Consider the following 12436-nt stretch of genomic DNA (forward strand, 5'->3'; position numbering starts at 1 on the left):
ACATGCACGCTCCAGCGCATTATTAGCACTGCAAGAGCAGTTTTTGATATGCAACCTGAAAATGTGTTTAAGGTTTATTGGCTTGAAGAGAGCAGTTGCCCACATTAAACAGCAGTGGACCGTTGCCCCCACCAGCCCTCTTTCTCCTGGGGTAATGTACACATTCTGAGCTGTATCCCAAGGAATGACCTGCACACGACCCCCTAACCTTGCCTTTAATTATTTGTTTGAAGACAGCATGGAGTTCCCATGCTGAGAGGTACTCTGTGTACTGTGTGTGTGTGTGTGTGTGTGTGTGTGTGTGTGTGTGTGTGTGTGTGTGTGTGTGTGTGTGTGTGTATTTCTGTGCTCTAACATTGAGCAGAGGCAGGCCATAATAAGCTAGACCACCAGATGTAGATAATAAAACATGGGCTTTGGGTTGGAGGTTTTTAGCTAGTGTCCCCTGTGAGCCTCCTGTGTTCTGGTTGGCCTACAGACACACTGGCGGTGGTTGTGGTCATGTCCACGGTGTCGATGTGTAGATTTACAGCGTGCATGTATGTTTTAGTGAGTGGTTGGGAATTCAGAGTCCCTGTGGTCAACCTCTGTGTCTCTCTCAGGGCCTTGGGTCCGTCCATCTATCCGTTCATCCCAGTTTGACTGGCCTTCATCTCTGGAGGATTCCTGGTTGTGTTGTTCTAAGCACACACCATTAGCAGCTCACGGGTCGAGGGAAAACAGTGTTATCAGGCCCGGCTCTGATAATCTCAATTGGCTTTACTCAGACTGATAAAAGGTGCTCTAAGGCCAAAAGAGGGGCCCTCGATCACCCCCCGTTCCCTCCAGTACACCACATCGCCCCCTGGTTACTGTGGCAACTTGTTTGGCGTACAAAAACAGACCCTTTGTGTGAGGGGGAGTGTGTGATATGGTGGTGGTTGGCCAATAGGGAATGTTGACAAGAAGCAGGTCCATCTCAGAAGCAGCTTGGAGGGAAAATATTTGAATATCTATGTTTGTGTACACAGCAATGAGCTGTTTTCAGACTCAAACATTACCATTTCAATGAGAGCAACTACTCTGATAGCTAAACATTTTCCTGTATACTTTATGTCATACATTTCTGGTAAGAAACAAGACGAACATCTAGAATAAAAAAAAAAAAGAAAAGAAATCTGAAAACGACACTTTTAAAGGATACTTTTAGCATACTCTCCAGTACATAACATTTTTCCTGGAAGCCAAATTTAGCACCTGGGAAGAACATTCCTAATATTATGTGTTTATGGTTATGTCCCAGAATAGGTAAGAATGCACATGGTTGTGATTTTGAGCCCCTTGGTGCGTCTAGGAAGGGAGAAAGCAGGACATACATTTTGGCAGGCCTTGCACTCTGAGCTTAAAGCAGGGAGTGTGATACCAGGAATTTCTTACTGTTTACTTGCTCAGCTGGTTTTGATGCTGAAAGCGTCTTTCTGTCTTAAGAATTGCAGGCATTTCTGACTGCATAGCTTTTTAAGAATGCTTTGTCCCCATTGTTCTATCGAAAAACTACTTTCACAGTTAATAAACCTTAACCCTCATTCCTCCCTTAAATCACAAATCATGCATTACAATCATATAATTTCCAATCCGACTCTCATTGGCGTACCCCACCTCCCTTCCTCCTCCTTCGTTCTTCCTCATTCTCATATGGATGCGTTTCATCTTTTTCTCTCAGGGGCCCGCAGCACCCCTGCGTACATGCACTCTGGATGCCCCCTGGCAAATGAGCACCGTGTCTCTCTTTTCCCAACCGTGCATTTTGTACGTTTAACCATGTCACTTTGAGCCGGGCAGATTACAGGCGTTTAAGTTCATTGGAGAAGGTAAAGGCAGGTATCAGGGCTTCATGGGGGATTAGGAGCCCAAATTGGTTCCAGCTCTCCCTTCCTTCTAATGACCAGTTCTTTACCGTACTGATGGTGGCGTGGCCCGAACGTTAGAAGAGGGCGGTGGGGCCTTTTTTTTCTCTCTCTCTCTCTCTCTCCTCTGCTTTTTGGAACCAGCAAAGGACTCCATGCTGGACAGCTCCAATGTGATTTGAAACCACTCTTTAATATCAACCACATGGTGGTACCTGTAGTGCTAAGTCCACGCTACGTTTTTAGTATGATTGAGTAGGAAAGTGAATGAGACAAAGACAGAGAGAAAAAGGGGGTAAAAGAAGAAGAACGAGAAAAGGTGGAGAGCTTGCTTGGCCTGAGTAGCCAGCTTGCATTTGACACAGCCCAAGGCATCTCTGTTATAAAGGTTGCCCCTGGCTGGCAGTCACCTCCAGATGACCTGGGTTCTCCACTGGAAAAGCCACAGGAGCAAGGCCGGCTGGGGAGGCTTTGTGGAGCTGCACTTATTCGCTGCTGTGGTGGTGATAAAACTTCAGACAGCCTAATTGATGGGCTCGCTGACATAACAATACCTTGTGAAAGCATGGAGTGGCCCATGCCTGGTCCTCATTTCTAGACAGCTGGAAGGGGAGCAGAACCCCCTACAATGCAGCCAGAGTGGGGGTCCCACAGAGGGTAAGGGTGTAGGTGGGGGTGGAATGGTGGGGAGTAATGAAAGGAACCATTTGTACCCTCCACTTTGCTAACTTAAAGTTTACTTTGAAATTCCAATGGGTGATAACACTCCAGAAATAACGTTGTTTTGGAGAAGGAACTGTAGACATGATACTGGACACTATGTATAAAGTTGCAGTGTCCAACTGGCTGCAGGAAAGAGAGAGGGAAAGAGGGATGTGCCACGGTGAGGGTTCTTCTGTGCCCAAGCTGCACTTAATACTTGAGGAATGTGTCCCTGGTGCCCATAGCAACCAAACGTAATCAAAAGCTTTATTAAAAGAGGGGGGAATAGATCATAAGGAACATTAAAAGTATCCCTCGCTGGGTTCCCAAGTCAGCACACAATTGCCCTTTTGTTTGTTGCTGTTTTGTTGTGAGCGCCTCTCTCAAGGACTCGGTGGCTAATGTTGCCATTAAGTCATGCAAAACTGCTTTGTCTTTGTGGTGGCCTGTGATGAATCTTTCTGTGTGTGAATGCAGGGTGATTTAACGTTTGTTTTTCTCCTCTGTCCTTTTTTCTTCTCTCTGCCAGGTTCATTAACGCCAGGAGAAGAATAGTACAGCCCATGATTGACCAGTCCAATCGAGCAGGTAAAAAAAAAAAAAATGATAAAGAACAACCCAGCCAAACTACAGCAGCAAAGTGCTGCTACTCTCTCTTGTCTCCCCCAGCATGAAGACACCCTTCCCAAATCCTTTACCGGCATGCACATCATGCCTGGAGCCCATATTTTTTAAACGGGCACCCTACATCTTACCCCCTCCCCGCCAAAAAAATCCCATCTACTTCCTCTCCCTCCCTTCATCCCCTGTTCCGTTTTCTGTATGAGATGCGTTCAGCAGTGGTACAACACATTTGCTGATTGACTCTAATTGGTGATTTCCCAGTCTAAGTGAAGAGAGAGGTATATTAGCACTCTCTCTGTGAATTACTAATTGGACACAAGAGGAGTGCCAGAAATGCTAGCAGCAATTTATGAGTTATCTTTTTTTTTTGTGCTGTTTTGTTTTGAAGATTTTTCCAGTCCAGGGTTAGTGGGGGATTCCCCTCACTCTTTCTGCTGCGTTTTTTTTTTCATTCCCTCAAGAATCCCTGTTCTGAATTTTGATATTAAGTAGTCATTCAGCACATTTCCCATATCAAGTCCGCTAAATAGCTACTTAGTCAAATTTTTTGTTTAACAGTATTCAGTAATGTATTTTCATGAAAACTGCCCTTAGGAGGGAGACTGAGTTTAATACGATGCATAGATTAAATCAGATCTGATGTTTTGATTTCACGCCAACGCAGGGAGAGATTTTCATATCTTTAAAACAGATTATGGAAAGCTTCATGTTGTTAATTGATAACAGATTTTATTGTCCGTATCTATTGTGGTCAGGTTACAAAAAACACTAACTGAGTAGTAAACACGCCAATCTGTGATCCCATGGAATGATTCAGTCACCCTAAGCTTCATTGACTTTGGCATTACCAAAAAGAAACCAAGTAATTTGTCTCAGGGTGGGAAAAGCTGTTTCTGTTGATTAGCAAGCTCCCCATCTTAAAAAGGTCCCCACACACACCGGGGTGGAGATTGTTCAAAACGAACATGAGCCATGATTAAAATGAGATGCACTTCCAAATGTGGGTGACTCTTTGTACAATTACTGTGCTTTTGTTTGGAATATTTGTGGGCATGCAACAGTTGTGGGCCAATCAGCAATCTCTACAAAAACAGCATGACTAACATCTCCCCCTAATCGTTACGAATTCCAGATTATCCAAGATAATACTGTTATAGTCCTGGAATACACTGTTTTCTACAGATTCCAAAGAGCATTAGTTCTTTAGAGCTAATAGTAGACAAAACAAGATACAACTGAGCAAATTGATTGCTACTGTAACTTCCGTATTATAACAGATAATTAGGTAAATCATTCAGAATATTCAGTAATGTTCAATTAGGATTGTATGTTAGTGCAAGTACTGACTTGAGTACTGACTGGGTAAATTGCCTGCCATGGCAGAAATTCTTCTCATCTTGTCAAACTGCATGCTTTCTTCTTAGAGAACAATGTATCTCCTGTGAGTGTGGTTTTGAATGACACTTGTGTGTGTGTGTGTGTGTGTGTGTGTGTGTGTGTGTGTTTGCCACTGTGTGTGTGTATGTTGTGTGCTTGCATGCATGGGGACCCACTGTATGCGTGTTTGCATGCCACGTGTCAGTCAATACGGTCCACAAACATGAGCACAATGTCTTACAGTATGTTTGGGCTGGAGCTAGGACAATTGCTGATTGTCTGGTGTGTTTTCTCTTCTTCTTCCCCCCCTCCCTTTTTCATGTCCACGTTTTGACTACAATCAGGTTTTCTTCTTGATCCTTCAGTGAGCCAAGGAGCAGCATACAGTCCAGAGGGCCAGCCAATGGGCAGCTTCGTGCTGGATGGTCAGCAACACATGGGGATCCGACCAGCCGGTAAGTCGGTCCTCCTCTTCATCCCTCCGTCATGCCTGCTTTACCAGACACCAGTTTCACCCTCAGTTATCGCACAGCTGATCAACACTGATCCTCTTTGTCTGTAGCATGAGATTTAGTCACCTCAGCACGGAGCAGGTCCCCGTAAACCTAATACTAACAAGTGCTACACAGCCATAATGACACTTCTCTTTAAAACTCCCCTCACCATTCCCCAGACTGTCTGCTGCCTGTCTTGCTTGTTTTTTCTCTCTAATCTAACACATCTGGGGAAACCCCTCACAAATGATAATAACAAATGGGGGATGCAATGCAAAATTAAAAAAACACTTACTCCACTTCTTTACATCTTTCACTTCCCCTTCCCTCATAATTTTCCATCTAACGCTAACCAACCTCATCCTCTCTGTCAGTGGTTCTCCTCTGACCTCTGTGATTCAAACTCCTGCTGACCCTTTTCTGGCGTTTATCTTCTCTTTCTAGGGCCTATGAGTGGAATGGGGATGAATATGGGCATGGATGGGCAATGGCACTACATGTAACCTCCATCTTGTAAAACAAAAGGCAAAGAAAAAGGGGGAAGTAAGTACTGGGCACTTTTCCTTGGGGTTTTTTACACTTTGGGGCTGTGGGTTTTATTTTTTTCACCCACAATTCCCAGCACTACCCCTTCTTACCCTGGCCATAATTTTGCAGCAAGCTCCGACCCCCTTCTCCCTAGCATCAACAACTGTGAGCCAGCATCCATGGCTGTTATAGCAAGATGGGGGGGTGTAGGAGACTTGGGAAAAAGGGGGAACTGTCCTGGGACAGGGAGGACCCGCCGACTTGTGGCGCCAGACAACAGGAACAACAACAGAAGAAGGGGGGAAGAAACAACCTGGCATGGCATGCACAAATTTATTTATCACAACAGCACCATCGCTCTCTCCATCCCGGACAGCCAATGCAAATGTTGGACATTTAGGGAAAAAATAACATCTCCTGGGGAAGGGGCTGACGGGGAGAAATTAAGCAGGCTCCAGTGAAGCGATAAAGAAGGAGAAGTGAAACTGTCCTCCGAGTGACATAAATCTGTCTGGGGAAGGATTGATGCCCAAATTATCTTATATGCAAAGACGGGAACACCGCAGTACATTACGGCCCCTGAGCGAGATATACGGGCCGTGGGTGACATGGCCGATCCTTCACTGGGGGTTTGGTTTGAGCTGTGTAAAGGGAGGAATGAGTGTGGGGGGGGCCTGTGTGTTTTGATTATTTTTTACTGGAGGGAGACGATTTAAGGGGGGGCGGGAGCCAGTGACTAGCCTGACCTGAGACTCACAGACAAGAGCATGGAGACATTGAGATACATTTATAAGGTTGTAGACACAAGCATGACTGCATCTAAAAGGAGGGGATCTCTTTCACACATACAGATACAGTCTATGTCACTGTCTCTCTCTCTCTCTCTCTCTCTCTCTCTCTCTCTCTCTCTCTCTCTCACACACACACATAGACACACACAATCCCTATACAACTAAATGGCAGCAGTCTGATTAAGCTGGCCATTCCACCTCCCGCTAGTGCCACAGTGCTGACATTTGAAAAATCAAGACATATCACATCACAAAGGCGGCAGGGCATAAGAGATTTTATTTTAACACCTAAACTCCCTTGCCCAATGAGGCACAATATAATAACACTTACCTTGATTAAAAGAACCCTTTATATGTAAATGGAGACTGGATTTTCCAAAGGGTCACAGCAGCAATTCTGCCGACAGAGATCATTTCACCCCTCTAGTCCTTACTTCCTCTCTCTCTCTCTCTCTCTCTCTCTCTCTCTCTCTCTCTCTCTCTCTCTCTCTATCTCTCTCTCTCTCTCTCTTCCTCTATTACTCTCTGTCTATCGCTCGTTTTCTCTCATCCCCTCCTGTCTTTGCTAATGGCAGCAGAAAAAAAAAATCAGGAAGCAATGTTCCCTAAAACAGCCACACAGAGACAACATTTGCTCAGGTTGGCTAATTCTTAATATAGGGCTATATAATTTTGAGACTATTTAATTACGTAACATACTTTATGCTTCATGACCAATTACATTAATAGCTTAATACAGAGGAATATTATCCTCTCTTGATTTGATTACACAGCCACACAATATGGTATATTTGGTACTTAATTATGGCCAGCCATTGAGCAGGACCACTGTGCCATAACAGAAGTGCACACCCAGCCAGAGAGGCAGGCATGCAGAGAGAGTGAGTGAGAGAGAGAGAGAGAGAGAGAGGCCCAGTCTGTCGTCAGTTATTGTCTTCAGATGGTTTTACCACTCTTGTTAATAAAGGAGGGGGGTCTCAGATCTACTTACCAGAATGACTGCAGCTTACAAGACTGGAGATTACCAGCTTACAGTGTCAGAAACATCTGCTGGGCCTTTTAACAGGAGCTGCTCTAGGTTATATGGAGGTGAGGGCACCCATCATACCCCAACACCCTGAATGATTTATTTATTTTATGACCCCAGTAGTGAGGTTTTAAGAGACCTGCTCTGACAAACATGTGCATTTCAAATGAACTGACATGGAAAGGGAGTATTAGAAAATGGCACAGCTTTCAACCAATGAGACTGGTCATTAATCTTGCCCTTTGCTGTCCCTTTTTTTTCCTTTCTCCTTTCTGTCCTCCTCCTCCTCTTCCCCTCACCGGGGCCCTCCAGTGTAATTTCTTAATTGCAGTGTACTAAGGTGGAGGAATGCAGAGAGTGAGCATGCCTAGTGACCTTGTGGCAACCTCTCCCCTCCTATTACAGCTTCTAATCCCCCAGGGGTTCACATTACAAAGCAGGTCGGCCCAGACCCAGGCCCCCTGGCTCCAGCAGGACCCCCTGCTCTCACTCCCCTCTCCCCAAGGTCCAGGCCTCTGGACCAGCCATGTTCCCATACTCCAGTCCCAGGCTCCAGGAGAAACCCCCCACATCTTCCTTTTTTCTTTCTGATTACAACAAACAGCCGTGTGAAAAGCCAAACAGTGGCACTGCTGAGCCAGCTCTGTGTCCTGGGTCCTGTCACAGTGTGAGAGATGCCAGCATGCTGAGGTCTCTACATATATGGAGTGGAGTCCACCTTAAGGGACATCAATATACCCCACCTTGTTTTTCCCTTCTTTTCTCTTTTAACTTCCTTCCCTTTTATCTTTGCTACTTTTCAAAACCTACACTCCATGCATTTAAGAGCAGTACTTTGTTTTGCTTAAAATACTTTCATTCAGGGGTGGAACCGAGCCTTTAATGCTTTCTGTCTTGGTGATACAGCTAACTGAGTCTACACCTAAATTATTTAATAACTTGTGTAAGGGATTCTAAATCAAATATGTTCACAGAGGCTCGTCCCCATGAGAGAATGCCTGTTCGGTTTGTCACTTAAGTCAGCTGGGGAATTGACTGTTCCACTTGTAAAAGTATTAGCACTTCTCCACATCAATACGGCTGGTTGGTTTTCCTCACATCCTCCAGGACTGCAGTGTCTGTGGATGACTGAGGATCACTTTCCAACCTGAGACCTGACCACAACACTATTGGGCATTGTAAACCACTCACCATAGCCTAAAATAGTCCATTGCAAAAATGTCTCTCTTTACTCGTTGAAGCTGAAAAGCGCTGTAGTCACAGACGTGGTGTCATAAAATACGCTAAGCCCTTTTTTTGTTGAAGTTGTGTTTAAATTGAATTAAAGGCCTGTTAATGGAGAAGGAGCATGTCAAAGAAATAAAAAGTTTCATTGAGTCTCTCTTTCTGTCTTTCCCTTAAGGTCTGCCAGGCATGCCAGGAGAGTACGTACCTCAGAGCGGTCCTATGGGCATGAGCATGGCCCCACCTACTTACACCAACCCTCATCAGATGACTTCTCACCCTTCCCAGCTCCGACACGGACCCCCTCTCCATGCGTACCTGCCCGACCACCCCCACGCCCACCACCCTCATCACCATCCCCACCACGCCATGCTGATGCATGGAGGACCCTCGTCGCACCCAGGAATGACCATGTCTGCACAGAGACCCCCTTTGCTCACTCCCATCGACCCCAGTACTGGAGGACAAGGCCTGGACATCCATGCCCAATAGTATAAGGGAACTTTGCTACCATGACAACAGCAGCTACTACAAGAAACCAGTTTTTAAAAAAAAAAAAAGAAAGCAGCAGCCCACAATAAATCCTATTTTGAGACTATTTTTAAGAATAAAAAGCGAACCCTTTTGACCAGAATTTGACACTAAAGAAACAGAATTCCAGATGAGCTGTGATAAATCTTTTTTTGTTTTTGGTTTTTTTAGACTTGTCAATTTTGTTACTTTCATCCAAACGGAGGACCAAGCTGACAAGAACACTTTGTAAAGTCTTGGGCTTTTGGTAAAGATCAACAGAGGATGTTTCGACGTACACGTGTGCCAAGAACGGACAAATGCACACGCTCAAAAACACACACTTTTCGCACACTCACTCACTCACTCACACACCATCATAAACACGTTCAGTACACTTTCATGTGACGTGCTCAAACACTTCTAAAATAAAAATCACTCTGGAAGATTTAAAAAAGAAACAACAGACTCCAAGAGTTATAACTACTGTAGTATAAAAAGTATAGATAAATAAGTTAAAACTTGTGCATTTTTTTCGTTGATCACACGGTTTATGTTTCTTGAGCTAGTTTTAGAATTAAAGGTTAACCTTTTCTCTCTCACACTGTGTGTGCTCCTTCCTGGAGGAGAAACTGTCTCGCAGCACAGCACTATAAAAGAAAAAGAAAAAAACAAGAAGATGGAACATCTCAAACCATAGAGGGCAATCAGGTCCTGTCCCCCATAAGAACAGGGCATGATGGGAAAAGGCTGCTAAATGACACCGGATCTCTCCAGAAGATTCAGTTTGAACATTTGTCATGCCCCTCTTTTTTTTTGGTTCATGAATGAATGTTGCCCTGTAGGTTTTAAAGGAGAAAAAAAAGTTCTTTGTTTGAATTGCCCAAGCACTGGATTGTGTTGGTTTTATACATTTTTATTTTAATATTATTTTATTTTTTTGTACCCTGGACTCTCATTGGTTAGAGCCTATTGAAGGAAGCTTAATAGTGGAAAAGCAACATCCTACGGCGCTTCTTTATCTGCGGATCAACATTCTTGCCATAAGGACAATACTGACACAAACGTTGATTTTGCGGCACTGGAGAAGCATTTGATGGTTGATGCACCAAAAAACCTAAAACTAAAAAAAATAAAAAAAGGAAAAAAAAAAACTTAAATTATGAACTCAATGCTTTTGGGGGAAAAAAGCTGAGAGAATATTGTAACAAACTTCGTACAGAGTTCAGTCTATTAATTGTTTCATGTTAGATATTCTATGTGTTTACCTCAATTGAAAAAGAATGTTTTTGCTAGTTTCAGATCTGCTGTGGCATTGATATTGTATGTCCATGAATTCCTTCCTTTTTCAGCACGTGTTCCTCACTAGATGATAAGATGCCGTCTCCCTTAAGCTTTGTCAAAAATACATTAAATACTTGTATGAGGACTGTGACGTAATGTTTAAAAGGTGTTCAGTCACAAATGCTGTAATAAATATTTCATTTTTGATTTTTGTTAGATTTTTGTGTGATTAACTGTGTTATAAACAGAGTCTTTATCCACATTTCCATTTTTTTTATAGTCATAAGATTAATTGCTTTATTATTATTTAGAAAATGTGTTTTGGGTGCATTGTTGCCTGTCAACAAGGTCTTATTTTTCTGTGTGTGCAAATGGTCAAAAAAAATACAATGGTCCCACTTTTTCCAGCACTCTATTTGCAGTGGCTTGTTTTACCAGACTGCCCATTTGGTTATCGAATGCCCTTTTATAATGACAACAGCAAATTCTAGTTGAAATATATCTTGCCATGGCAATTTATTTAGACACACAAAGATGTCCTCTTAATGATAAAGAACTGTCAAATGTTAATGAAGGGTACAAATTATCCAGCAAAATCACCACCAACACATCATAGTTTTAGACCAAAAGATAAACTGTCAGCAGTCATGTGGCCCTGAACAAAAACAAGTTACATTTATTAGGAACATGTTATCCTTTTTTGTGCGAAAAAAAAAAAATACCCCAAATTAACTATTTACAGAAATAAATACAAATTAATAAAATGAAGATGATATAATATCTTAGATGTAGTGTAACCTTAATTTGGAATGAAAAAAAAGAAGTTAATTTAGTTTAGGTGGATTCAGCCTTCACTCTTTTCCTGGCGTTCAAACAATAGAGCGAGGATTGTCCCCCAGTGTAAAAGTGCTCCTACAGTGAGAGCCGTGTGTGTGTGTGTGTGTGTGTGTGTGTGTGTGTGTGTGTGTGTGTGTGTGTGTGTGTGTGTGCGTGTGTGTTTGTGTGTGTGCGCGCTCGCTCTGCTTGTTTCTGCCTGTTTCTGCCGTTTTGCAGCGCCGCCTGTCGGCCTAATGTGGCACTGCCGTACAGGAGTACACAGATGGGCTTTGATGGCTATCTCTCTTTTCTCTATCTATTTGCCTGTGTTTGCCCGCGGCCAACCAACTCATAGCCTAAAACCAGAAACGACAACATCGCTTTGGCTGAAATATGTTCTGCCCTTCACATAGAAGTTTAAACTTCTGCTATGTTGGATTCAAGGCCTTAAATATTTTGTTCTTCAGTTTTGTTTATTTTCTTTAATTTTTTTTACGAACACTGCTGACTTTGTCCTATGTGTGAATCAACAAATATAAGTGGCACAATATAATAATAATAATAATAATAATAATAATAATAATAATAATAATAATAATAATGTAGCCTATAATTTTGCATTTAGGCCAATCAAACATTTTCGTTTATAAAGTCAGCTGTTTATGAGTATTTCGTCTCATGTGGCCTTCTGAACGTCTCTTTTTTTCTTACTGGGATTATTGGGATAAAAAAAAAAAAAATCTGACGTTGGCCTAAATATGACCTGATCCTTTATTTAGATATTTATTAATTTGCTATTCATCTGAATGATCTTAAATTATTATTTCTGATTATCGAGCAGCTATAGGCATATTCGTGTATTTATTTAACTGGTATAACTGTTGGCTTTTGGACGTTTCTGTTAAAAAAGAAAATGAAACGGAAAAAAAGATGAAAAACAATGACTTGTATTTGTGATTTTAATCACTATCACATACTAAATATTTCCAGTAGCCTACCATCCCGCATGGAAAGCCATTTAAACATCTTAAAATGAATATCAAGTTTATTCAAAATTCGTATCTGTTAGCCTAGTTTATAGATGATTTCCTTTAAGTTATTTTAGCATTTGGTTTGAATGTTACACAGGCTGTTTTTTTTTTTTTTTAAATTCCGGACGTAATACCTGCACAG

General features: G+C 42.5%; 1 protein-coding gene across 8 annotated transcripts in view; it reads left to right on the forward strand.

The window, feature by feature from the left end:
* The window catches only part of meis2a (Meis homeobox 2a), an 81231-nt gene extending 70568 nt beyond the window's left edge, over positions 1-10663 (forward strand). For 3 of the 8 annotated variants that reach the window (XM_035994544.1, XM_035994546.1, XM_035994545.1), the window contains exons 10-12: positions 3118-3176; positions 4934-5044; positions 8832-10663. In XM_035994544.1, coding sequence (XP_035850437.1) covers positions 3118-3176; positions 4934-5044; positions 8832-9145 — 484 coding nt within the window. In that variant the 3' untranslated portion in view covers positions 9146-10663. Of the gene's footprint in view, positions 1-3117; positions 3177-4933; positions 5045-5527; positions 5627-8831 lie in introns of all 8 variants that reach the window. The other 5 variants (XM_035994547.1, XM_035994548.1, XM_035994549.1 and 2 more) reach the window with 3 other exon arrangements.
* Positions 10664-12436: the final 1773 nt, after the last annotated feature.

The sequence above is a fragment of the Sander lucioperca genome, chromosome 18, assembly GCF_008315115.2.
Source record: "Sander lucioperca isolate FBNREF2018 chromosome 18, SLUC_FBN_1.2, whole genome shotgun sequence".
Lineage (NCBI taxonomy): Eukaryota > Metazoa > Chordata > Actinopteri > Perciformes > Percidae > Sander > Sander lucioperca.